General features: G+C 39.5%; 1 protein-coding gene across 7 annotated transcripts in view; it reads left to right on the top strand.

Moving 5' to 3' along the window:
* ACACA (acetyl-CoA carboxylase alpha) overlaps positions 1-27,467 on the top strand; it is a 233,139-nt gene that overhangs the window by 143,046 nt on the left and 62,626 nt on the right. For 6 of the 7 annotated variants that reach the window (XR_014257243.1, XM_082439870.1, XM_082439874.1 and 3 more), the window contains 7 exons: positions 692-810; positions 12,001-12,024; positions 14,649-14,792; positions 15,570-15,666; positions 16,572-16,679; positions 21,361-21,417; positions 21,664-21,708. Coding sequence is in view for 6 of the 7 variants with exons in the window: in XM_082439870.1 (XP_082295996.1) it covers positions 692-810; positions 12,001-12,024; positions 14,649-14,792; positions 15,570-15,666; positions 16,572-16,679; positions 21,361-21,417; positions 21,664-21,708 (594 nt within the window). In the remaining variant the exon portion in view is untranslated. The remainder of the gene's footprint in view (positions 1-691; positions 811-12,000; positions 12,025-14,648; positions 14,793-15,569; positions 15,667-16,571; positions 16,680-21,360; positions 21,418-21,663; positions 21,709-27,467) is intronic. The other variant, XM_082439871.1, reaches the window with a different exon arrangement.

The following is a 27,467-nucleotide window of genomic DNA, read 5'->3' as shown; positions in this document are numbered from 1 at the left end:
CCCTGTTTGCTTTTTTAAAAAATTAATTAATTAAATAATTAATTTACGGCTGTGTTGGGTCTTCGTTGCTGTGCGCGGGCATTGAGTGAGGCTACTCTTCGCTGCGGTGCGCGGGCTTCTTATTGCGGTGGCTTCTCTTGTTGCGGAGCACGGGCTTCAGTAGTTGTGGCTCGCGGGCTCTAGAGCACAGGCTCAGTAGTTGTGGTGCACGGGCTTAGTTGCTCCGCGGCATGTGGGATCTTTCCAGACCAGGGCTCGAACCCATGTCCCCTGCATTGGCAGGCGGATTCTTAACCACTGTGCCACCAGGGAAGTCCCTCTCCCTGTTTGCTGTTATCTTCTGTTGAAATCATCATGTGTAATGAGTTAATAGTCATGGTTCTATATACTCTTGTGCTAACTGATCAAACCTTCTCTCGAATTTAGGTCAGTGTGAAGGGTTTATAGCACACCTAGAGGTGTCCAGCAGAGGAAGGGTAGCTTTGTTTCCATTTATAGTCATGGGTATAGTTTTAAGACTCCAGCTTTATTAATTACGCAAGGTATGTATGTATGGGGCTTTGGGACTTGTCACCACAGACCACCTTCTTCTGCATCAGACACCTCTTTTCAGGACTGTCTTTTTCCTGGGCTAACCATCTCTTAGTTTCTGTTTTTAAAGTGTATTTACTGAGGATTACTTTTTAACCAGGTGTATGTTCGAAGGGCTTATATTGCCTATGAACTTAACAGTGTACAACACCGCCAGCTTAAGGACAACACCTGCGTGGTGGAATTCCAGTTCATGCTGCCCACATCTCATCCAAACAGGTGAGTTTGAGCTGGTGTGTGCACCTGAGCCAACCAGAGCTCTATCAGGAGAGTTAAAGGGAGGGTGGGGGTGGGTAATGTGTGTGACCATTATGTATGGTTTTTTAAGCTAGAAATGTAGAGCAGAAAATGAACATGTCTAAACCATGAGAAGAAGAGTCTCTTGGTGTCCATTTCTTTTTTTATTTTTTTGATCTTTGATCTGGAGAGATAAAGAATGGTCTAATTAAGATAGAAGTTTAGGATTACTCCATTCATTTTCTTTTTTTAGAAATTTATTTATTTATTTATTTATGGCTGTGTTGGGTCTTCATTGCGTTGTGCAGGCTTCTCATTGTAGTGGCTTCTCCTGTTGTGGAGCATGGGCTCTAGGCACATGGGCTTCAGTAGTTGTGGCACACAGGTTCAGTAGTTGTGACGCACGGGCTTAGTTGCTCCACAGCATGTGGATCTTCCCGGACTAGGGATTGAACCTGTGTCCCCTGCACTGACAAGCGGATTCTTAACCACTGCGCCACCAGGGAAGTCCCTCCGTTCATTTTTATTGATACTTGTATTCTGTCACTGAGGAGGCATAGTTGTTTCTTTTCTAAGTTGGAAAGAATTTACTGGCATTTTACTTGCTGGAATTTGGCAGAAAATCACTTTTTTTTAGCAGTTTAAATCAATGGAATATAAGCATATTTTGGGTGGAGTGCTTTTCTTTTCTATATGTTTGCTGTAGGTTAAGGTTATACCTGAGTCAGTTTCATTATCTCCCTAAAAACAGACACATGAAGTGAGCAGTTGAAACTCAGTTTTTAAAAATCACACTTCAGAAAGCAAACATAAATTCAAGTAAATTACTTAAGCCGTGTTAATTCCACTAATTTTCCCTTCCTAAGCCCTTTAAAAAAATACAAACGTACATATGTAAATTTGTTTCCAGTTCAACAGTAATACCAAAGTATTGCTTTGGTTTTAAGGCAAAAATACTCTCTTGTAATCTCATTTATTTTTGAAGTTTTCTGAGGCAGTGAAAACTTAGGAATTTCACCCACACATATGTTCATCTCCTCCCGTGTTTTCATTCTTTTCAGTAATACCACAGGAAATATAAATAACCACAGCCAATCTTAAGCTGCCCCCCTCCATTTCTGCTTTATGGCCTTTGGTTCTTCACTTTTTATTTCAAAGTACTATGTCTTTGGGGATCCTTAGTTATAGACAACAGAAATGGTTTTGTTCCAAATTGCCACTTCACCCAAAGCAATAGAAACTCTTCCTAGAGACAAAAAAGTGTGTGCTGAGACTTGCGGCCACTGGATGCCACTGTTGATCCAGCAGAGGTCAGCAGATGAGCAGTAGCATCGTCAGAAAAAGTACTTGTCTTCTTTGTCTGAGAAGGTCCTTTCACTTCCCTACCTCGAAAATACCTTATGGCTGGCAGAGAAAAGCATATATCCTTGATTTAGCAAGCATCTCTCGGTACATTTTTGCCTCCGTGGATTTCAGAATCTCATTTTCTAGAAACGAATGGCTGTCCTTCAGTGAGCGGCGAAGTACTCATGGCACACGTGGGCTCGGCACTCAGGCTTCCTTCTTTTCCTGCGTTCCTTGACTAATTGTAGAGAACTACATGCTATACTTAATGCTCTTTATAATTCTCGGAACATTCTCCTTTTCTTCCTGCTTTCTACTACCTCATCCCTTGGGGCAGTGATTTGTAGTCAGGCCACAGAGCTGCTTGTGATTTCCTTCCTTCCCTCATTGCTCCCCTTGCCTTTCTGAATTGCTCTCCCTGTCCTACTTTTAAATTTGAGGATCTGTGTCCAGTTTGGTGAGGGAAAGTCGATTGGAAAATGAGAGACATGCTTCTTAACTGTTTGTTAAGAAATCTTATTCACCGTTCCATCTCAAGGGTGTGAACCTTGGTTATTCCTGATATGGTTTCAAAACTTGTATACCTGTCCCTCCCAACAACTGAGGTGTACACATTCCTCTGGATAAAGACCAGACCTGAACAGAACAGTAATCCTGTCATCTTTCTAAAGTCTTTCTTGGTTGTGTGTATACAGAATTATAAACTGCTGGATTATTATTATTATTGATGTAGACGTAAAGGTGAAGATAGGGAAAATAAAGGAGGAAAGAGAAAATAATCTTTGTGAAACCCAGAAAACCATTAAAATTGCTTTAACGCTTTTCAGGTCTAAAATCCTTTTGTTAGTTTAGGAATAGAAGACGTATTATCAGATGTAATTACAGAATGCTATATTTAATTTTAGAGCATGGCTTATTCAGTTATTACAGATTTGCTACTTGAATTTAGTTTTATAAGATTTTATATTTTCTTATAAATGTTTTTGTTACAATTTGGAGTTATGACCTTATCCTGACACCAGTTGGTGTACTGCAGTTCAATTCTGACACTTAACCACCTGGAGTTAGATCAGATGCCACAAGTTAAGGGCTCAGTTCTTCACAAAACTGCCTCTACTTCAGATGTGGCCACAAGTTGGGTTCCCAGACCACCCACACTTCTGACCAACTGGCTACAAATTTGGGGGTTCCCATGACCCCTTCAGGTTCAGTAATTCACTAGAACAACTTAACAGAACTCAGCAAAACACTATCCTTAACTAACGATCACAGTTTTTTTAATAAAAGATACTGATCAGGACAGACAAGTGAAGAGATACATAGAGTAAGGTCTAGGGGGGTGGGTCCTGAACACAGAGTTCTTTCCCTGTGGAATCAGGGTACCTCGTCCTCCCGGCATATCAATGTGTTCACCAACCAAGAAGTTCCATTGAGCTTCAGTGTCCAGAGTTTCTATCAGGGATTCATTACAGTGTCACGATTCATTGACTCATTGGCCACGTGATTAAACTCACTCTCCAGCTTGTCTTCCCTCCCCAGAGGTCCAGCTGACCCTGTAATCACATGGTTGGTCTTCCTAGTGAGTAGCCCCTGTCCTGAGTTATCTCTTAGCATAAACTCAGGTGTGATCCAAGGGGCTCATGAATAATGAAGGCACTTCTACTACTTGAGAAATTCCAAGAATTTAGAGTCTCTCTCCCAGGAACCAGGGACAAAGGCCAAATTCTTTATTATATCATAGGCCTGCAACCCTTACAGAAGAATTCTAAGGTATCTTAGTTTTAGCTAGTTTTGAGTCAAGTTCCAACTTTTTTTCTAACCTCAGTACTTCTGTTCTTTTCTGTTCTTACTGTTTTGAACAAGCAGGCCATAAGCATTATTGTTTCTAATTCTACAGAAGCAAATTACAGGAGACTGTCTACCAGTGTTTATTCCACTGTCAGTTCCTGTAAGGCTCAAGGACACAGTTATGTCCACTAACCTCTAGATCAGTGATTCTCAGAATTATCTGCAAAGTATTTTAAAAATACACATATGGGTTCCTGGCTCTTAAGATTCTGATTAATTTTGAACCAGAGTCCAGGGGACCACTTTTTTTTTTTTTTCAGGGGACCACTTTTTGAAAAAGCTTCTCTGATAATTCTGTTGACCATCTACAATTGAGAATCACTACTACTAGACCAGCACTGTCCCATAGAAATATAATGCAAGCCACATATGTAATTTAAAATTTTCTAATGACCATATTTAATAGGAAACAGACAAAATTACTTTTAATAACATTTTATTTAACCCATTGTATCCAAAATACCTTTTATTTTTTTGTTTTTGGCCGCGCTGCATGGCAGGTGGGATCTTAGTTCCCCAACCAGGGATTGAACTCCCACCCCCTGCAGTGGAAGCGTGGAGTCCTAACCACTGGACTGCCAGGGAAGTCCCTCAAAATACCATTTTAGTACGTAATAAAAAGTTATTAATCAGATATTTTCCATTCATTTTACAAAGTCTTTGAAATTTAGAGTGTGTTCTGTACTTCCAGCATGTCTCAATACAGGCTAGCCATATTGCCAGCACTTCCTAGCCACAGAGACAGCTCAACCAACTGTAGACCAAGAATTAATTAGGACAGTCACACTGAGTCCTCTTTGTTTTATGTTAATGGTAGTATCCCTAGGAGAGATTTTTGTTTTCTTTTTACAAACTTTTATTCTTATGTTGCTTATTCTTAGTAGTTACAGCAATCATCTACTTCTGATACTGTAGATACACTACAGTGTTTTACACATGCTTTAAAAATTGTTCAGTGAGAACAGAGAACAGGCATACGAATATACATATTCTACATATCTAATGCTAAACAGAAGTTTATATTTCCCCAATATTATATTTGGGCTTCACAAACCAAAAATTCTTGGGGGAGAAAACACATACATTCTGTAACCAGTTTTTGCATTTTCTTTCCTGGTACTTGGTCTTCCCATTTCTAGCCAGACATTCTTTTTTTTTTTTTTTTTTTTTTTTTAATGTTTATTTATTTATTTATTTGGCTGTGTCGGGTCTTAGCTGCAGCGTGCGATCTCTTCGTTGCTGCGCACGGGCTTCTCTCTAATTGTGGTGCATGGGCTCTAGAGCGCGCGGGCTTAGTTGTCCTGCAGCATGTGGGATCTTAGTTCCCTGATCAGGGATCAAACCCGCGTCCCCTGCATTGGAAGGCGGATCCTTTTTTTTTTTTCTTTTTCTACATTTATTTATTTATTTTTTAAACATCTTTATTGGAGTATAATTGCTTTACAATGTGTTAGTTTCTGCTTTATAACAAAGTGAATCAGCTATACATATACATATATCCCCATATCTCTTCCCTCTTGCGTCTCCCTCCCACCCTCCCTATCCCACACCTCTAGGTTGTCACAGAGCACCGAGCTGATCTACCGAGCTGATCTCCCTGTGCTATGCGGCTGCTTCCCACTAGCTATCTGTTTTACATTTGGTAGTCTTTATAAGTCCATGCCACTCTCTCACTTCATCCCAGCTTACCCTTCCCCCTCCCCGTGTCCTCAAGTCCATTCGGAAGGCGGATTCTTAACCACTGGACCACCAGGGAAGTCCCCAGACATTCATTTGAAGTAGACTAAACTTTTCCAGCAAGTCCTTGGGAGTATCTTTCTAAGCTGTATTATCAAAGCAAGACTACAGTCTCTTGTTGTGTATGGGGTCATCTAGTGGAATTCTATTCCTGTGGTTTGTTTTTGACTAGTGATTTAGCCCCCGTGGGTTGGGATGAAACATGGCTCTTTGTCTGCAAACTGACAACAACAGAGTATTTTTTCAGGAAAATGCCTTAGATGCCACTTGGATTGAAGACCGTGTCCCATTTGCACGTTTTGATTTTTAGAGAAGCAGGCAAAACACAAGCAGCTGCCATTGCAAATAAGTGGAGCAGCCTCTGAGAAGGGAGAAGAAACCCCCTTTTTAGCGCATTTGGGCAATTAGCACGTGGCCAACATATTTGGTACCTTTTTGTTTAAATTCATTGTGGGACTTTGTATTGCTTGACATTTTCTTATACTTAAAAATTTTTTTTTAATTTTATTGTGGAAAGAACACTTAACATGAGATCTACCCTCCTAAATTTTTAAGTGTACAATATATTATTGTTGATTTTAGGTACAACGTTGTACAGCAGATCTCTGGTGCTTATTCATCTTGTGGACTGAAACTTTTGTTTGACATTTAGTTACTCTGTGTTTCAGTATAATTTGACTGTTTTTTTCTAATACTCCTCACAATATTTAAAAAAAAAAAAAAAGGCAGCAGATGACTAAACAGTTTCTTACCTCTGTGACTTTCTCATCATCCTTCTTGCTAGGCAGGCTTCAGCCAAGGTATGTTATCTACTTCCTGACCTTCTATGTAAGACTTTCAAATTTTTTATGGGAACTGTAGTTGCAACTTATTTGGCGTCCTCAGGTCTTATTCACCAGAGGATCCAGATATTAGAGCTTTACTAAAGGAAGCTCCTGGCCTAGATATACCCTTCTTAAATTCCTTTCACTTGAACAGCAGCTGCACTTGACTTAAGCATAGTAGGAAACCTATATATTTATATATGGAGCACCTATATATATGGGAAATGTGTGGATTTTTTTTCCTTCTTTATCTTCTTAGCATATAAGGACTATGTCCTATTGCATGTGAATTTTTTTGAGGGGAGGGGATTTTTGCTGTCATTTTTTAAAGATAGCCAGTTAGCAGTTGTCCTTAGAGGAGAAATGGGGGAGTTTCTTCAGTCTTTTTCTTGGTGCAGGAGTAGTCAGGATAGCTGGTCTGCACTAAGAGAACATTTTATTATTATTCAGACTTTTAGGACTTAATTCTTTTGTCTAAGATTCCATCAGGCCAGCTCTTTAGTGAGTTCAACCAGTATTTTACATGGATTAATCCTGGAGCTCAGACTGTTATCATTCAGCATTCCTTTTTCTCTGTCTTCTTCCAGCAGGCTCAGGGTTTAGAGCCCGAGGTGTGTGTGTCTTTTTTCTCATTCTGAAACCCTAGTTTTAGCACTCTCTGGTGCTGTGATGGAAAAGCTTGTTACACTAAAGCCTCTCCCTGAATGTATTTTTGACGATTCATCAAATCGTTTGACACTCACGATTTTACTTAGCTTTGGACATACTAAGTAACTCAGAATAATCTGGAAACAAGTTCTTTAGTCAGCCTATGTATTTGATCTTCTAAAATATTTATACAAACATATGTAAAGTCTATTATCCCATAAACTCTGTGGCTATGCATATGGCTGTGCATATTATGACATTCTGGGAGTATGAAATTTAAAACTCCAAATGATTTTCGTAAGTAATACATATTAGCGAACATAGTTCATTTTTTTAAACTTTTAATCTGTGATGCAAATAAGAAGCACCACAATTGATGCAGAAGATGGAAGTCCATTTTGTTGTATATTTCTGTACATACATGATGGGTGAAGACTTGGATTGGTGTTTATTTCCACCTATTTCTTACACGGAAATCCATACTTTAGTTAATTTGAGTTGCACTGCACTTTCTCTGCTATTTGCTCCTTGTGAATTTGGCCCTCTATGTTATAATGTTTTAATTTAAGCATTTTCCTCTTCTCCTGTCTCACATCCAGAAGAGGTCGGCTGTGCTCTCCCCTGATAGCACATGTTTTGGCCATGACTGAGTTTTGGCTGCTTGGCACCTTCAGAGTTTAGCTGTCGGTGGGTGGCCTCTGGACCTTCTTTTCATGAAGAAGGTTGTGAGGAAGTTTGGAAATCAGAAGCCTTCTATGGGGCTAATCAGCAGCCCATTGCCATTCTTGAGGATTCTGATCATCTTTGACACCCAGATATTAGACCCATCTTTGGCTCGTTCTGAGACACTCGAAAGTCATCCAACTTGCAGCATTTTTTTTAGCAGTGGGAGCACTTGGTTGTAGTTAGCAGGCCAGAATGACCTATAAATAAATAAAACTCTACAGTGCTTGCTTCCTTTATGCAGGGTAGTCTGCTGATAAGATGCAAGCATCTGGCATAAGAGAAGATTCTCAGCAGGTTTAAGTGCTTTCCTGTATCCATGGCTCAGCTTCTGGTCTCTGCTGTGTTATTTTGGCACTCTAGCCTTGGAAGATTGGAGAGTCGAGTTTAAAACTCTCAATATATCATTAGGGTAGCCCAAGGTCCCTTCTTGTCAAGGAAGACTAGCTGATTCCAGGGGGAAGGAAAAGCAGAATCTAGGGCACCTGTAAATCCCTGTAGTTTTGTGCTGTGGGTTTGTAGCTAATTATATAGCAGGCAATAGTAATATGTTGTAGCTCTCTTGGCATACTTGTTTCAGAAAGAGCAAAATCTTCCAGCAGAGCCAAGAAGGGGCTTTAAAGGGGCTGCAAATGAATGAAGCAACGATCATTTTATTGTAAACGAAAGCTCTGCAGTGGAGTCCGGGCATCTGAACTGAAAGGAGGTGGTGGGGGAGATGCCAATAGAAATACATGGTTCAGATGTGTTTTACAGCTCTTGATTTGGATTCTCCTGCAGAAACATAGTCACTCAAGGAGACCACCACTGGTCACAGCCAGTCAAATTGCTCTTTCTCCTATGGTACTGCTGTTAGTGACTGCTAGTGGGTTATTCAGCCGACCTCTTCTGATTCTGCTTTGCTGCCTGATTTCAAAAGATTTGCCCTATCCTGGCTCTCAGTCACAGCTTGATGTAACCACTGCTTGTTCGCATGCATCCCCATCGTTTTCATATAGGGTCTTTTTTTTCCCTTCCAGTTAGAAGGCAAAAGAATCAGGAGCATTTTTATATGATAAAAGATTTATATAGGGCCAGCTAGAATCAAGAAAAATGAAATTCAGCTGGAAGGGATGGTAAAAGGCTCAGAGAACTTGTGACTGCCAGAGAAGTTGGTGTTCCTTAAATAAAGAGGGTTCAGCCGGCAGGCAGCAACTCTGACTTCGCTTTCATATTGAAGCAGGCTCTCTAGCCATTCTAGACAGGCAGGTCAGTAAAATCAGAGGTGACTTAATGCCGAGCACCTCAGAATTCAAAGGTTTTCTCTTGTCCTTTTTAAAATTTAGTCTATATTGATGTGGAATGCTAGCCTCAGGAGCTGAGATGCGAAAATGCCAGGTCTAGATTCTGGTTTATGACACCATATTTAGCAGTGTCCTTGGAAAGCTTCCCCTTTGGTTTCTCAGTTACCACATCTGTAAAATGGAGCTAATCTACTGGAAGGAAAATGATTCTAATATTTTTCACCACATTGTGAATGAAGATTCATCATCGTAAGTGCTCTGAAGAGCCTAAACAGGTGTCTTACAAGTGAATTTATACTCCTTTTTTGTATTTGAAAATGCAGTTGATTGCCTTATCAGAGATTGAGAAATTTGATTATTTTTGCGTGATGAGTATGCAGTGAAATGTGGCAGATTTTATTTTATTTTTAGCTATATAAGTGGGATATTTGACTCATACAACCTCTATGTTAGTTGGTTATTTTTGTGCAGACCACTGAGCTAGCTTTCTATTGTATCACAAGAGTGTGCAGTATGCCACATCGGTCATTTTCTTAAATTGATCAAATAGCCCCTGTATAGAGTTACAAAATATATAGATGATTGTTATGGACATGGCTAAGTATTTACCTGGTAGTAGAGAGTTTAACCTTCCTTCTCTGCTCGTCTCCCTGACAGACCCACAGAATCTTATTCTATTGATACCAAAGGGGATAAGCTGACTCTAAACTTACCTCTTATGTGATTGATTTGAGGCCAGTCCTTTAAAAACTGGAGATGTTGGGAGTTTTGTTCTTATCCCATACTGTGTAGATGGTGCATGATTCCTATAACAAAGCAGCAGGGGGCTTCCCGTGAGAGCTTGAGGATTGCTGATGGAGAAGGGCTGGCTTTTTGTTAGTGGTGTTCTTTTCAATTCAGGCCTTTTTCTGCTGAAAACTTGGCCCTCATCCTGTGAAGACTCCCTAAGGGATTAGAGTAGTCACAGAAGCAGTGAGACCATTTTATTAGTGTAAAAAATTGGTTAACAGTTGAGAGAGATTATACTGGTTTCTAAATTCGAGAAACCTGGATGGAGGGCGCCTGAGATTGCTTTGGTTGTAGGGTTCTTCTCTCTGAACTGAGGCTTATAGTTTAGAGACTGTGCAGGTGGCCCTTTTCTTTAGACTCCTTTTTATATCTTAAAAGGAAGACTTTCCTATATTTTCATTAGCATTTACTGTTAGTTTTCTGCTTCTGCTCTAGAACCTGTGTGTACTTTTTGTTTGTTGATGAGGGCCAAGTGCATTATAACTAAGGACCTCTTGTAAAATGAAACTCATTCCCCTGAATGAGAGGCTCAAAGACTCCAAATAGCAAAGGTGCGGGTTTTTGCACTCGGAGGTGGCTCTTGCTGCCTTATGAATTTGCGCTGGGATACAGGTTTGATGCAAAGAGCATTGCTACTCACAAATCACGCGAGGTATACAGTTTGTGTGCAGCGATATGTCACAGCTCTTTATTTATATGGCCGGCTCAGTCTGTTCTGCTCCTTTCACTGCCATGGAAAGTGCATCATTTTCCTCCCACTCTCCTCCTTCCACATACCATCAGCACCACCCACTATGTTCTGCCCATTAAGTCCCCTGTGTGCCAGAAAACCCCAACAATGATTAAACGCTGATAAAAGAGTGTTAGAAGGTTAGGATAATCAACCCATCAACCCCCTTACAGGACTCCTAAATTGTGGGTGGTAAGTATAACTTTTCCCTTTTAACATTGAAAATAAGGGTTTGATTTTTTTTTTTTTTTTTCAGTTGAGGAAATTACTGAGGTCAAATTAAAGGGGGGAAAATAAAGCATTGGTGTCAAAGACCAAAGAGAATGCAGGAGACTTGCTTTTCACTTTCCATTCTTATCCTAGTCTTTCTTTCACGATTTGGAAATATTCTTTCTCAGGAAATTCTAGGGCTAGCCAAATTTGGGTTAAGGTTTTATTTATGGAAGGCCTAGAGATTTTAAGCTTACAGCAATTTTTTAAAGTCATTATTGCCCTAAATTCATTTCACTTGAAAAATATTAATTAATTCATTTTTAACAGTCTATACCACTCTTGTCATAGAATCATTAAATCATCACATTCCTGCATGCTTTTCAGTTCCTTTAAGCTCCTATGGCACAGAGTACACTCCTTTCCTATACCACCTCCTACCCCCATCCCAGCCCAGTCTACAGGAGGAAGAACAGGGTTAAAGAGAGTTAGAAAAGGGAGCTGGGAACCCAGATGCCTGGCTTCTTTTCTCTAGAGGAGAGTTTGTAGGTTCATCACACATCCTAGAAAATCAATTAAGGTGGGAGAGGCTGTGGAATCAACTTCTCTGAACCTCCTTATTGCATTTTTAGTAAAATAGGAACAAGTTAAGAAGATTCTCTAGGAATTTTGTCGAGAATTATATTTCTTGTTGAAGCTTAAGATAATATACCATATTATACAGCTTTAATTTTCATGAGCCTGTGGTTTATCCTTACTCTGAATTATTTTTTTGTAATAGAGCTATAAAAAAAACTCCATGGTAAATACATTTTAACCCTTTCCATCAACAGCTGCTGTGGTGAGGTAGGTCAGGAGGCATGCCTCTTTGGAGGCACCCGGGGGGTTGAAGGGTAATGAGCACTTAATTATGTCTGCCTAATGCCAGAGCTGCCAAACTGGGGCTCCTCACGACTGGTCTGTATCTGCTCCGACAATTCTTTTATTATGGCTTTCACTAACCTATCAATAACTAACTGTGGTTGTTTAATTACAGAGGGAACATCCCCACGCTAAACAGGTACCGTATATTTAGTTTTTTTTTGTTTTTTGTTTTTTCTCCAATTAAAAACACCTTTTAGGAAAATCAGGGAAAAAAATAACACTACACTTGACAAGCTAACATGCTATCTTTCTGCTAGGGAGTCCTGAGCTCCCCTTTGGACATACTAAACTATTTTTTCTGTTTGGAAAACATGTCTTCAGCTTTTCTTCAGCCATTCAAAAAACAATGCTTGAAAAGCCTCAGTATGGAACAGCTCCCGTCTAGCTGTGTACAATAGGGGAATCCTCTGCCCCGATGTTCAGCTTTGCTGTAAACATCTTATTTTGCTAAGTTCTCTGTTTGGGGCTTTCAGAGGAGAAACCCTTACGGTTACTCCTATCCTGGCAAATTGTTCATCAGTTTCTCAATTTATAGTTTCTCTAATTTGCTTTTCCTTTTAGAGGAACACACACGCAGAAATAGCTGATCTCATGTTTTATCAGTTTGTTAGCTATTTTTCTATAAAGTGTTATGATGCTATGAAAGTCAAGTTTTATTTCAGACCTGTAATGAGATTACATTGGAAAAGTGTATCTGAAGTTTTGATGTGTGTAGCCCTGTGCAACGTTTCCAGACCAGTAGAACACAAGTGATATTTTAATAGTTTGAGTTCCTTCTGCTCCTGAGCCAAGCAAGGCAACACAATGCAAGTTTGAGAGGATAGCAGTTCTGACTGGAATCCGCCAAGTGCTTAAAGCCGTAACTCGCTGGTGCTGACGTCTTTGTAGATGATCAGTTATTGGTTGAAATATTTATAGGCTTATGTTTATTTTGTCCCTCTCCCTTTAAATATTAAGTAATCAAAACTGTATTTAGCTTTTGGCATCCAATTTGGATGGGGAGAGGAAAGGGAGTGTTTTGTTTGGTCCTCTCGTCTGCTCTTGAAGAGTGGGCTTGCTTCACTCCTGCTTGCCTTTAGCTGTCCTGGTCCAAGAGCATAGCAGTGGGGGCAACTGAAATGTGGGTATTTCCGATGGGGTTCAGTTGAGTGAAAAAGATTCTTAACCCCATGTTTGCCACGAACATAGACTGTTAGCGTCTTCAGAGGGGGTTCCCTTTAAGGGTTATCTGGATTCTCTTTCCTGTCTAATGCCAGGCAGGAAGAAAAGATACAATGCCTCACAAACTTGCTCCTTTACTAAATATATTTGGTGATCCTAGAAAAGGCTGATAGCACTTCTGAGTTCATACAGCTCTGAATCCCCGTTTCTAGTGAGCACCATTGCTTGATGTGTGTTTCATTTGTCGGTTTCATTCATGGTATCAATGGTGTCCTCTCCCACTCTACCTTCTAGTCCCTGGTACTGTCAAAAGTGGAAGTACTTTTTCATAGTCATCATTTACCAAAGGAATAAAAACCGGGAGTGTCAGTCTCTAATGGTCTGTGTGAGCAGCACTCCCATTGTGTAAAAAATTCCATTGCCTTTTATAATTACAATTTGCAATAGAGTACGGCATGTACCCAGATCTCTAGCCCACCTTGCTGGCTCTCTTCCCCCCTGCAACACTGCAGGCAGTGCACTTCAAGGAGATTTTTGAGCAGCTCCCCAAAGTTCAAGTGCCATTGCCTTGCTCTGAACGTGCTTCGGATCAGTATGCCAGTAACATGTCGGGCAAGTCCTGGAGGCATCCTTTAGTTTGGTCCTTCCTAACAGGCTGTCCTGATTGACTGGGCATCACAAACACTTTACAGTAGTATCTCTCAGTACATACTGTGAGGTGCATCAAGGAATATCCAGATTCATTACGTTTTTAGATTGAACAAATCAATTCTCTTTGAGCATTTCCATTTACACTTGTTTGTCATGCTTACACATACTTTGAAACCCATGCTCTGCCCTTTTGTATCTTGCTGGGTTTCATTAAGGGCTTTCAATGAAGATACGTTTACTTTGGTATGGAAATGTGTTTAAATATAAAAAAGGAAATTTTGCGAAACTGTCTCTCTTTCAAAAAGGGAGAAGCTGTAATCCTCATAACTGCACTCCCCATCAGCCCATTCAAGGAAAAAATAGATACCTCAGTAAAGTTCCTTTTACAGATTGTTACTTGTTTCTCTCTGATGAGTTGTGTTTTTTATAATGATTTACTAAACCATTCCAAATGATGTAGAGTTGTTGTTGACATGCATATATCTATCTGTGAATACTTAATCTATTACAATTCCTAGAGAAAAATGCCTTAAGTGTTGCCTAGTTACAACTCACTTGGCTTGTTTACATCCTTTTAAAAGAGGGGATGTTTTAAGCAAGGGGAAGATGCAGGATGGTTTTTAACCCCTATGTGCTCTTCATTCATTAGACATGTCATGATGTCATGGTATTAAAACCACCATGATATTCCTGACAGTCCTTAGATTTTTATGTGGAGAAATTTGGGGGGGGGTTGGTAAAAAATATTGTTTGTGTGAGGGGAAATTCCAGTGGAAGGGTTAATGTGAATCTAGCAAGACAGCCTTATCTATAGTGGGTAAAAAACCAAACCTGCTCTGCAACCTGACCCTACTTCAGTTTCCTCCCAGCTCCTTTTCCCTGTTGTGACTCTCCCAGCCCTTGTTCCTACTCTCCTTGTCTAATGCACTTGATTGATTTACCATTTAGAATGTCCTTCTCCTCCAACCTCAACCACTACGGCATGACTCATGTAGCTAGTGTCAGCGACGTGCTGCTGGACAACTCATTCACTCCACCGTGTCAGCGGATGGGCGGAATGGTCTCTTTTCGGACTTTTGAAGATTTTGTCAGGTAAGGCACCATGGAACTGTGTCTATACGAGGGGAGCCTTGGGCGTCTCAGATTTCTGCCAAATGAATAGAGGTCCCCTGATTAGCCACGGGCCAGCTAAGGAGATGTAGCCCTTGCGGTATATGCTCTGGGAGAGGTGTAGGTCCTTCCCTTTCCACCTCTGTGCAGACTCTACAAGCCTCTACTTGTTATATGAGCCTGGTCAGAAAAAACGAAACAAACAAAAACCATCTTTTCCTTAGTAGCTAACACAAGAAACTGTCTGCTCTGTGATGAGTGAAATGTCAGGAGGAATTAAACACAGCACTAGAGTGAGCCCCACCAGAGACGATACATCTTTTGATTAAATGCATTCAGCATCTATCTCTTGATGTATACTGATGCATTACCCTAGGGGGAGGGGTAATGACATTGGTCTGTCACTGCTCGAGTCCCAGGCTCTCTCTGTTACTTTAAGACCGATGATGACAGCAGCACTGCTCATATCTTACATATGAAAGAAACAAAACCAAAAAGCTTCAGATCATTCTTTTTTAAAAAGAAAAAATATATATGGTTTATTCAAGTTTAAACAATCCATCCTCCTAATTTCTGCCACTTGGTGAAATTTTGCATGTCACCTCTAGCCACTGGTGATTCTATTCAGTTGACAATTGAGTGCAGGGTAGGATAGATTATTCTTTTAGACAGAGCTGGCAATGGCAGCGTTAGTTTCCTGCCACTTAGATTTTCTGCCACTTGGGTTTTCATCGTGGGTGTTTCTTTGGTATTTTTCAGGATCTTTGATGAAGTGATGGGCTGCTTCTGTGATTCCCCACCCCAAAGCCCCACGTTCCCTGAGGCAGGTCACACATCTCTATATGATGAAGACAAGGTATAGTGTCCTCTTCGGGAGACTGCTTTGCTCCTTCAGATACAGGATTTGTACTATATACTCTCTTTCTGATTGTAGAACATTGTAGGGAAGAATTCATCTTTTTACCCTACTTGATATTATTTAATTTTATATGCCTCATCAAAGTATTTTTAGAAACAGGTGGAATATAAATTCTAACCTAAAAATAAAAACCACTGCATTAATCATGGACTCCATAGCGTAGAATGAGGCCATCTATATTTCCATTGCAGCTGCCTCTAGGTCTCTGAATGTTGTTTCAAAGACTTGAGCTTTGATTGCTTTAATTCTTACTCAGTAATGGCTTGTATATTTGCAGAGCAGTACTTTCGTAGTCTTCAAGGAATTGTGGACTTCAGATAGTAGAAAAAATAGACATTTTGTTTAAAATTTTGTCCTTTTATTAAACCCTTCTTTCCCTTCTTTTCATTTCTCTGCAAACGCGTCCTGTTTTTTCCCTACCAGGTTATTTTCCCATGGTTTGATACTTCCACTGTTTAGAAATATGTTATATGGGAATATGTTCAGATGGCTTCTTTCACTCATTTTCCTTTACATTCTGTGAAGAGATATTGCAAACGGTTTCATTCCCATTCTATTGGTGAAAAAGTTGAGACATAGTGGTCTTCAAGTTCATATCAAGCCAAGATTTGGGGCCGCCTTTAGCTAATGCCTTTGCTGCCTTATTTTTTCAAAGTTAGGTGTCTTTATTTAATCTCCATTGTGGGTGTTGGGCAGTGGTTTCATTTTGCTTATTCATACTAGCAGAAGATGTCCTGTGGGCCATATCTGTTTTTCAGGTATCCTACCAAGTACTATAACTTCTCTCCATCTCTGTATTAGCCAGTCTCCTAATTTCCTTGCCTTGTGTTCTTGGGTTACAGATCCCCAGGGATGAACCAATTCACATTCTGAATGTGGCTATCAAAACTGACTGTGATATCGAGGATGACAGGCTAGCGGCTATGTTCCGAGAGTTTACCCAGCAAAATGTAAGTCCTCAATTGGATGGAAACTGGTAATGGCCACTTTCCTTCTCGCTGTGTGTCATATCCATCCTTTTATCAGTTGCTACATATAAGGCCTATCACTGATAACAGCTATGTCTTTCACATAGTTCTGCTTGTAGGGGTAAAATTCCGAAGTGATTCAAAAGTATAAAATGCATATATTTTTTTATGTCAAGAAATTTAGACCTCAAGTGTTTAAAATGTTTTAAGGAAGGGAAGTTGTATTCCTGAATCTTTTCCAGAGCTCCAGTCTGGAACTTCCAGTCATCTGCTGAATTCCCCTTGGTGACTTAACTCTGCATGTCTAGGCCCAAACTCCCCTCAGGCCCCCTCTGAGTCCTTCCATCCCAGCCTTGAAAATATGTGTTATACTTCCATCCTCCTTGCAATTTTATGTCACTTGGATATCTTGTGTTAACATCAAACTCCATATAGTTTAAATGTAAATTCCTATCATTTTCCTTCACCTCTTCTGATTCCCCCTCTCCCCTATCAAAAAGCTAAACAAAAACAAAAAAAACCAAGTAACCAAACCCTTTGCCCCCAATCATGCAGAAATCATTGACTTCTTCCTTTTGTTTGCTGTTCCATTATTCTACCCCTCCTTCCCTACCCACCTTTCCTTCCTTCCTTTCTTCCCTCCCCCCTCTTTTCCATTTTTAAATTCCCACTGCCATCTTTCTAGTTTAGACCCTTCCTCACCTTATACCCGAGACACCACGACAGGTTTGCTTGTGACCCTCACTCTTCCCCTCGAGGTAGTTTCCATTCTGCTCACTACCACAGAATTAAATGTCTAAAGTGCCCCCTTACCAAGTTATTCTCCCACTCAACAGTGACTCTCTCTTGCCTTCAGGATACCTCCTTACCTTGATATTGGACATCAGCCTATTAATGAAGGCTAACAACCTAGCCTTTGCTGTTCCACGAAAAGACCTAAGTCTTTATCTCATCTACCTTGTTTGCTTGATCTCTTCTACTGCCCCTTTTCTGGAATGTTTTCCTCTTTCATTCTTTCTTCCCTCCCTCCTTCCCTTCTCTCCGCCCCCCCCCCCCTTTCTAAATCCTGCTTGTTTTAAGAACTGTCTCAAAATTTCCCTCTTCTATGAGGACTTCTCTGCATAGCCCTAACTAAAATGTATTTTTCTCCCTTGAATTTCTAATTGGTCAGCATAAATTGATTAACAATAATAATACTTTTTATTTTTAAAGACTGTCTGTATAAATTTTTTTATTTGCACCTTACCACAATCCCATGCGGTTAGGTTAGTCAGGAATTATTTCAATTGTACATGTGGGAAAAAGCTCAAGCTCGAGAGATTAAGGCCCTTTAATCACCAGCTGGTAGATGATAGAGCAAAAACTAGAATTTAAGGCTTTGATGCCAGCTCTAGGGGGCACAGATCTAGGTGCTTTAGTAAATAATACATTCCTAGCCCTGAAGATGCTTAGAGTCTAATGTTCAAAATGATCATCTACAGTTATATTTCATTACGATATATGATAGTTGCCAAAGTACCCTTCCTCAGCTGCCCTTAATGACAAGACCTATGTGTGTTCTTTGAATGGAAAGCACCTAGTCCGTAGTGCTTGTCATAAAGAAAGAACTCAATAGATTTTTAAAAATTTAATTTAGCGGTATAAACAATTAGTGCCATAGGCATTCACATCATATAACGCTAATGGTTGATACCCAGGAAAAGATGGTAATTTTATGCTTAACGTGTGTCATAGCATTTTCCCCATGATGCTGTCACAGCACATGAACTGACTGTGGGATTGTGGTGAGGAAAGGTCCTTCCAGAGAAGTAAAAGTAGGAGTCACGCCTCGGAATTTTTCCTTAGAAGAGAAATCTAACTTCCTTCTTGCCCTTGACTCATGCATGACCACATAAAGTTAACCTGAGACCAGTGACCAAGATGACCTTACTTGGAAGAGTCCTAATGTTGTGCATGGCTACTAATGCTGTTGCTTGATGGAATAATCTATGAGAGTTTCTTCCCAGGTTTTGAGGCACTAATTGCCCACATTTGATTGTTTTGACCTCAACTTTAGGCTTTTTATTACCCTCAGTTCTAAGTGACGTATATCATCACACATTGATTTAAAGAGGCAGTTTCTTCATTTTCACTATGTATATTTGTAACATTAATTGATGATAAGAAATTACCTTTTTCCTTTACTGGACTTGTAAACTGAGGCACAGAGAAACCCAGAGTCTTTGCCTGTGGCTGTTCAGTAGGGAAAGGGTAGACTGTGCCAACATTCCAAGCTTGAAGAAGCTATTTAGTGCATCACGTGCCGTGCTTACCCAGGCATATTAGGCATTTTCACCTACTTGTTTTGAAAAAATATAAGAAAGAAAAGGAAGCAAAAGCAATTTTTAAAAAAGCTAAAGTGATAACTAGTTTTGTTTTTCACTTCATGATCATGCTCCTAGCACTTTAGAAAAAGTTTTTTTTTTTTTAAAGCACACATTAAACTATCAAATAGGTTGATCCAAATTGTCCAAATAATCTTCTAGTCCCAGCATGTCTTTTTTTCTCTCATAGAAATTAGGATCATATATTTGTAAATGACTTGTGGAGGAGATTGAAGCAGCCAGTGTAAATGGAGTTTCTCCAGGTGCTGACGCCTAATCGCTGGGTAATAGCTGTGGACTTGCTGTGAGACCCGCGTTATTACAATGTAATCAGAATCCTGTTGCTCTGCTGTTATTGTCAGCCACTTGTGGAATTTTTAAAGCAATAACAATTTTGATTTTAAATTATGGCATTATTAAAGTTATTTTCTTCCCTTGCCAGAACATAGCTATTGATGCTTGTCTTTGAAGGACTTGGCTGTAGTGGAATTCTTTGTTGGTGTCAGAAGAAATGTTTCTGTTCCTTGGCACACTGAGAGTCAGAGAACTACCAACCGCCCCACCCCACCTCTTTCTTCCTCCCTCCCTCTCCCCTCCCTTCCTTCCTTCCTTCCTTCTTTCCTTCCTTCCTCCCTTCCTTCCTTCCTCCTTCCCTCCCTTCCTCCCTCCCTCCCTCCCTCCCTCCCTTCCTCCCTTTCTTTTCTTATACTACAAATACTTGGTTATTTACCCTAATGGGTATGATACCAGTACCAATCTTTTTTTTTTTTAATTAATTTATTTATTTTTGGCTGCATTGGGTCTTCGTTGCTGCACGCAGGCTTTCTCTAGTTGTGGTGAGCGGGGGCTACTCTTCGTTGCGGTGCGCCGGCTTCTCATTGCAGTGGCTTCTCTTGTTGCAGAGCACAGGCTCTAGGCACACGGGCTCAGTAGTTGTGGCTCGCAGGCTCTAGAGTGTAGGTTCAGTAGTTGTGGCGCACGGGCTTAGTTGCTCCGCGGCATGTGGGATCTTCTCGGATCAGGGATCGAACCCGTGTCCCCTGCATTGGCAGGCGGATTCTCAACCACTGTGCCACCAGGGAAGTCCCCCAATCATTTTTAAATGTAGTTAAACCAAAATTTATTTATATTTGACCTGGGAATTTATTATTAGGAAATTAATTTTTTCCAGTTATCTTTTGCTTATCCTGTTAATTTTGTTACTAAGCAACGCCATAATAAAAATGGAAAAATAAGAGGAAATGGCCCAGGGATGTGCTTGTTTATGAGGGGTAGCCAATTTGGATTTAAAAACTATATAATATCAAGAAAGTTAAGAGTTGGCTTATGGATATATCTCTCGGTTAAAGAATGTGATCAAATTAAAGTCTGGGTGTAGGTTGTGAAAGTCCACATATTTTTTCTATTTGTGTTATTCATGTATGTTTTCAGGTCATTCAATGGGTGGGATTGCTTTTCTACTTGCTGCCATGTAGCCCCTCTTTATTAGGGACCTTTAAGAGCATGTCTTTTACTTAGTTCATTAATCTGTTTCTTTGTCTCTGCCTTTTGAGATGAGAGAACAGTACAGGATAGAGGAAGGCTTAGAGCCAAAGGCCCAAGACTCACATAAGGGGCTGTCTTGAAACTGCTGGTCTCTTCTAATATACTGCTTGCCTGTACCAAGCGGAAGTATGAATAATCACTAAATTTAAAAGCCTGTTAGACATTGTTTTTAACAACTTTTAAAGAGAATCTTTTTTAAAATACCTTCATATAAAGTAGGGAGGAAATGTTTTAGAGCTGAAAAGGTTAGGATTTGTTAGGTTGAATTCTGGGAATGCTGTATCAGATGGTAGGTGATTTCTATAGTCTAAATAACAGTTTAGGACTTTAATTTTCCATTTTATGGAATTTCTTTTTTTTCCTCTACCTGATTTCGTTTAGCTTCTATATCAGTATTGATCTTCACATTTAAATACGTGCCCACCAGTGTAATTTCTATAAGCAGAAATTGTGTTAAGGTCTACCTTGATATGTATCAGTCCTTAGAGAATTTAGTTGGCCTCATGTGACCTTTTCTCCTCCACAGAGTTCTCTTTCAGTTTTGTCCAGGTCAATATTTAAAACCTATTCTGTAAGTCTTATTCCCAGGAGCCAGGTTGAGATTTGTTTATTTGCAAATTTGAAGATACTGAGTCAAGACATAGGTATCCAAAACAGTGCTTAGTGCAATCACAGCCTTCTGAGGACTGAATGGGCTAAAATTTAGGATGAATGGAGATCTCATCTAGCTTCTGTTTTTGCATGTTTGTTTGTAGAAAGCTACCCTGGTTGAGCATGGGATCCGGCGCCTTACTTTCCTGGTTGCACAAAAGGTATTGGCATGTGAATTATGCATCTCTTTAATATTTCTTATGCTGCTGCTAGAACTTTAAAAGTGAAAAATGGAATTATAATCATATGCTTACTTGTAGAATTTATGCAAAGAAATAACTGTTTTGGTATAAATTTAATCAAGAAAAAGCCTTAAAGTCATCACCTTTTACTCAATTGGTTTTTAATTTTATTAATAATTGACCTCTTCTTCTGTTTTTCCTTCCTTTCTGTCTTTTATTTGAAAGGATTTCAGAAAACAGGTCAACTATGAGGTGGATCAGAGATTTCATGTAAGTAAGAGCAACAGTGGTGAAAGATTATTACTGTTTTATCTGTTACCTGCTGATTATTTAGAAGGGCTGGTCTGATGTTTGGTCCCTCTTCTTTGAAAAAGTATTATAATGAATATTCAGTTCTTCTATAGCGTATTCAAACTACAGGTTTTTTTTTTTTTCCTCCTTTTTTACCCTATAATGAATTCTCAGTATATGTCTGAGAAATAGTTAAGAATGAGCACATGCATTTATCCAGATGAATAAGGTAGAAGCAGGAGCTAACTAGTAATTTCTTCTGTGCACACAGCTAATCAGTAATCAAGAACTGCCAATCGTACTTGGGGTCTTGGCTTCTACCAAAGATGGATTCAAGTTCTGTTACTGAGAACTGTCAATTCTGAAGAACAATCATTTATTATTTAAAATGCCTTAACAGAGCCCAAGTTGGTGTTTTCATCTTACATTAATTCTAGGAGGAGGAAATAAATAAAAATTAAGTTGCTTTTTCTCCCATTTAACTGAATTAACTACTAATATTTGTGAGTTTAAAATTTTTATTGAAAAATTTTAATAAAGAGAACTAAGTTAATAGCCTGGCATCTGAACTGTGGTGTATATGTGTATGATCATACGCAATACGATTATAGCAGTGAGGTCAAAAATCCAGTTTGCAGTCAAGATGTCATTCTCTAAAATGGCTGATTGGAGTCACAATATTTCTTTAAAAATTGATCCTAATGTGGTGAAGTAAGATTCCAAAGGATATTAAGAAGTCTTAATATTTCTGATGAGAATTTTATTTTGTTTTGTTTTTCGCAATTAAGATGATTAAGTTAGTTTTCAAGCCCTGCTCAATGGCAATAATGCAGATAACATTTGGGATGCTGGAAAGGACTTCCTAAACTCAAGGACCTGTGTGTGGTTGCTTTTATTGCCCTTTTGTTTATTAGGTCTCTAGCACTTGACATTTTGTTTTCCTTCTCACGGTTCACCCTGTTGGTCTAGTCTATAGAGAAACAAGAGAGCCTAGCCTGCAGGCTAAAGAGCTAGGATTTTCTAAAACGCTTTAGGAAATGTTGTGGACTCCACAACGCCCCTGTGTTATTGATGTCAGGAAATCAAGCAGAGTGGAGATATATATCAATCAATAACTGTAGATAGGAAACTGGAGGCAGTGGAGAAGTATGAGGAGCTTAAAGAGAACCCTGGGGCTTTAGGAAGAAAAATAAGGAGCTTAGAGAATAAAATTGATACTTGGGGATAGAGTATGAGAGCCCATGAATAAATACTATAGCTGGTAGATGCTGATCAGAACTCAGGTAGACATGCTGGATCTGGGAAGAGTATTGGGCTAGGTTCTTTAGTGTTAATGTGATTTTTTTCTTTTGTAACTGCCTTTGGAATAATACATTATTCTGGGGAATAATACTGAATTTGTAAAATTGTTTTCCTTTTTCGTAATGGTTCAGACAGAGTCTTCATGTCTATAGCACATGAACTGGTTTTTTATAATAAGCATTCTATGATAAATTAAAACTCTCCACTAAAAAATTTTTAAAGCCAAAGTGCTTAATTCTCATGGACCTTGTTCTTTTTTTTTTTGATACTTTCTATCTTTGAATCTATATCCTGTCCTAGAATACATCTATAGATTTAAAACATTTTTTCTCCCTGCTCTCTTAATATTTCTGGATTTAAGTTGAATAGGGACATGTCTAAGCAAAATCTGCTAGGAAATGAGCCCAGCAGGGGGTCTTTCTGGGACTTATTGTACAGTTTCTATTTGTAGTGGCATCAAATGGGAAATCAGTTAAATTATCAAGTGACTTGATTTGTCATAAGTGTAGGAAAGGTTGTTTTAGGACATAGAGAACATTAAGGTTTTAGGTATGAACTGGATTTGCTCTGAAGAATTGGATGGCAGAGGAGTTAGGGTGTTTTTATGTTAGGCCCCTGAGAAATGATTAGCGGTTACACAGGGGGCAAGGGCAACTATTACTGAACTCTGGCCAGGATCTGCAATATCCAGGAAGCCTTGGCAGGAGTTGTGCAAATCTGGGACTCACTGTCATGGTGCTGCTCTGAGTTCCTCTGTTGGTGGTAGCTTGAAGGACGCTTAGCCTCTGTCACGTCGTCTGATGTGTGCTTGCCCCATAGTTAGTATAGTGTGAAAAAGTGGACGCTTTCTGGGAGTGTTAGAGATGAATCCCTTGACCTCTCTGGCTTCTTGGTAATCCGCTGTGATGTATGCAGCCTCCCCTGTTCTACACTGCGAAATCCCTATATTCTCGAGTAGAAGAGGGAATGTGCGCAGGAAGGGGCAAGGAGAGGAGGAAGGTTACCAAGTTTGGTTCAAGAACAACATTGGCTGGTGTGGAAGGAGGCAGCCGTGCTGTTACGTAATCATCGTCTCTCAAACTGCTTCAGAACCAGAACAAGGCAAAAGAGGGCCAGACCGCATGGGGGTTCCTAGAGAGTGTGTTTATTGTTAGGTGTTTATTCACATGCCAGCGAAGGCTGGAATTATTTCCAAAACTTCGTTGTTTAATCACCACAGTCCCCAAAGAGCTGTTCGGCTGAATGTCTGCTGCTGCCTAAGCCTCTTGGTTCTACGTGGAGACTGTTCTGAGCGGGCAGTAGTCACCAGCATTAAGGAGGCTTGGTGATGAGTCTCTTTCCATAACCGTCTAATTAAATCAAGTACCCATAATGGGACTTGCATAATTGCTTAACATTGATTATTTAAACAGAAAGTTTGAGGAAAAACAAGTCTAGCCTTGTAAATATCTTCTTCATATTAAAAAAAAAAAAAATTGAAGCCTTGAAAGCAAAAGAACAGGCTCTTTGAATTTCTGCAGCTATATAAGCTGCAGTTCTCTAGTTTTATGAGTATTGTCTCTATCTGTTTCACTCACGTTTCAGATCTAGAATTCCAAAAAGTGCAGCAGAAGGTGTTTAATTGGAATAGAAGTATTACTTTATGAAGCTTTCCATATTGTTTCCAGCAAAGTTTTGTTAAGGATACTAAAATGCATGTTTCTCGGATTTCTTATCCTTTGCCGCCTAAACAAAGCATTAGGTCTAAACAACGTGATGAGATTCCAAATCACTTTTTCATCTGTAAGTTTCCTTTTGTTTCTTGTTTGTAAGATTTCATGAAATTTTAAAAAATTCTGCTGTAAATCACCTAGGAGATAATTGCAGTTTTACTGATTTTATGCGAGTGACTCCCACTTTAAATGTTTTGGATCATTTGCGCCTGAAGGAAGAGCCCGCTATCGAAAACAGTTATCATGGTTAGTAGTTCATTTCTTTAAAAATAATTGATATGTCAATTATATCTCAGTAAAGCTGGGGAAAAAATGGTAGTTCTGTTTGCTAGTGGATCAACTATTTGTTTTTCAGAAGGTTTGGTTTGAGATTTTGTTTTAATTACAGTCTATATAATTAGTTCTCAGTGTGTTGAGGTAAAAGAGAATTGCACCAGCAAGCTTCCAATTTCTTCATCTCATTAGGTTTTTAACACGATTATTAGTATCATAATCAGCTATGATGTTTTCTGTTGCAGGTTTTCACATTCTCTGATTTGCAGGGTGTCTTGATTGGCTAATTTAGGCAAATTATTTTGATTGTCCTGATGATGGTTGGCTGATTAGAACACAGCAGGGGTATAATTTCTTCCTGAGAAATGTTGCATTCTTTTGTTTTTTGGTACCAGCACACTAAGAGCGTTTTTCTTTGTGTACATTCAATTATGATATTTGCCTATAACACTAGTAGAATGCCTGGAAAGCAATTACATTAGTGATGGAATAAGCATGAATGCTGTTAGTGGAAAAATTGGCCGCATGAGGATGTGGTAGGATGAAGGAATTTATTAAAACTACAGAATCAGACTTTTGGATTTCTTCTTTTCTGTGTTTTCTGTATTTCTGTGATTTTTGAGTGCCAAAAAAAAGTGACTTTCTATAAAAGTCCTCAGACTTCCCTGTCTCTTGAAGAATTGTTCATTAATCCTGGTTTCCCGTTGTATGGAAGTTCTTGCCATCTTCTGTTCTGAATGCTTCATGCTTAAATTGAGGACTTTACTGTGGAGCTAAAAATTTATTCAAAAGTTTAAGAACGTTTGTTCATGTCATCTCATAACACCTTTTTTTTTTTTGTGGCTGCGTTGGGTCTTCGTTGCTGCACGGGACTTTCTCTAGTTGTGGCGAGCAGGGGCTTCTCTTGTTGCGGAGCACGGGCTCTAGGTGCGCGGGCTTCAGTAGTTGCGGCACGTGGGCTCAGTAGTTCTGGTGAACCCGTGTCCCCTGCATTGGCAGGCGGATTCTTAACCACTGCGCCACCAGGGAAGTCCTCATAACACCTTTTCTTAGCTAACCTTAATGAAAGTGATTTTTCTGATTGGTAGTCTTTGCCCACCTCTGCCAAGAATTCGTCAGTCTTTTTCATTATTTGTAGTAAAGATATTTATTTCCATTCACTTGTTTGCTTTTTGTGCCTTTCAGTTACTACACATTTTCTTAATTGCAATAGTAGTAAATAAAATGTTTCTTGCTTACTTTTGTTATGTTTTTGAAGGAAAATCATTTTGTTCCTACCACTATACACACTTGAGTAAATGGTATACTAAGTAACTATTTTAGTTAACTAATTAACTAAAGTTATGGAGGAATAGAGGAGTGTGTGCTTGAAAGATTGTATCATTACTTTTCTTGACTTTTCTTTCAGAAAATTTCATGGAAGGACTTTGTTACCCTTCCTTTTTTGACTTGTGTTACTTTTTAGCTAATGCTCTGAAAGCCTACCTCTTGAGAATAAAACCAAAACAGAGACTATATAAAGCCCTGAGCATGAAATCTACTGACAACTCAGCTCAACGTCTTCCTGCTTAACCTTGAAGTCATCCCCATGCTCTTCATTATCGTTCAGGGGGAATTAGAGAATTATTTAGGACAAAACGTCATCAGTAAAAGATCAGTGCTGTGTAAATCCACTTTCAAAGGGCTTTTAAAGACCCAAGCCTGGACAAGTGGTTTCCTGGCCTTGCTAAACAAGCTCCTAGAAGCCTATTAAATGCCGTTTTACAGTTAAAATGCCAAGGAAAATGTAAAAAGATTTATTAACTGTGCAAGCTTTAGTTAAGGTGAAGCCTAAGACCTGTGGAAAGTATTCAAGAAGTTCTCCATCAACTCAAGAGCCACGAGTTTTGCTTTGTTTTTTTTTCTTTAAAGTTTTAATTTCTGGGGTTTTTGTCTTTTGTCTCATGAAAGAGAAGTCCTCTAAATAAGGAATTTGGATTAAAATAAGAATAGAGAGACTTCCCTGGTGGTCCAGTAGTGAGGACTCCGCACTTCCACTGCAGAGGGCTCGGGTTCCATCCCCGGTCAGGGAACTAACGTTCTGCAAGCCGTGTGGCACAGCTGGGGGAACGGAAAAAAAGAATAGACAGGTAACACCCTACACTTAAGAGGTAGAGATGAAAGGGTACAGGCTCTGGCATTAGAGACCCAAGTTCACCTTTGGGGGTCACAATACTTTCCTAAGAGGTTGTTGAGAGCATTCGGCGGTCAACACATGAGAGCACCTGCCACCTACAAGGCTTTCAGTTCATGTTTCCTTCATGGTTCCTTAAGTTCATTGAGGGGTATTTAGGCAGCTAGTCCTGGTCTCTCTGCCTTGTACCAATAAGTGTTTGATTACATTGCACTCATAATGAAGAAGATGCCTTAATAAAACCTCCTATAGAGGCAAATAGTAATGACTTGATTCCA

The sequence above is a fragment of the Balaenoptera physalus genome (assembly GCF_965194825.1).
Source record: "Balaenoptera physalus genome assembly, chromosome: 20".
NCBI lineage: Eukaryota > Metazoa > Chordata > Mammalia > Artiodactyla > Balaenopteridae > Balaenoptera > Balaenoptera physalus.
This window is presented reverse-complemented; position numbering and strand designations above follow the sequence as displayed.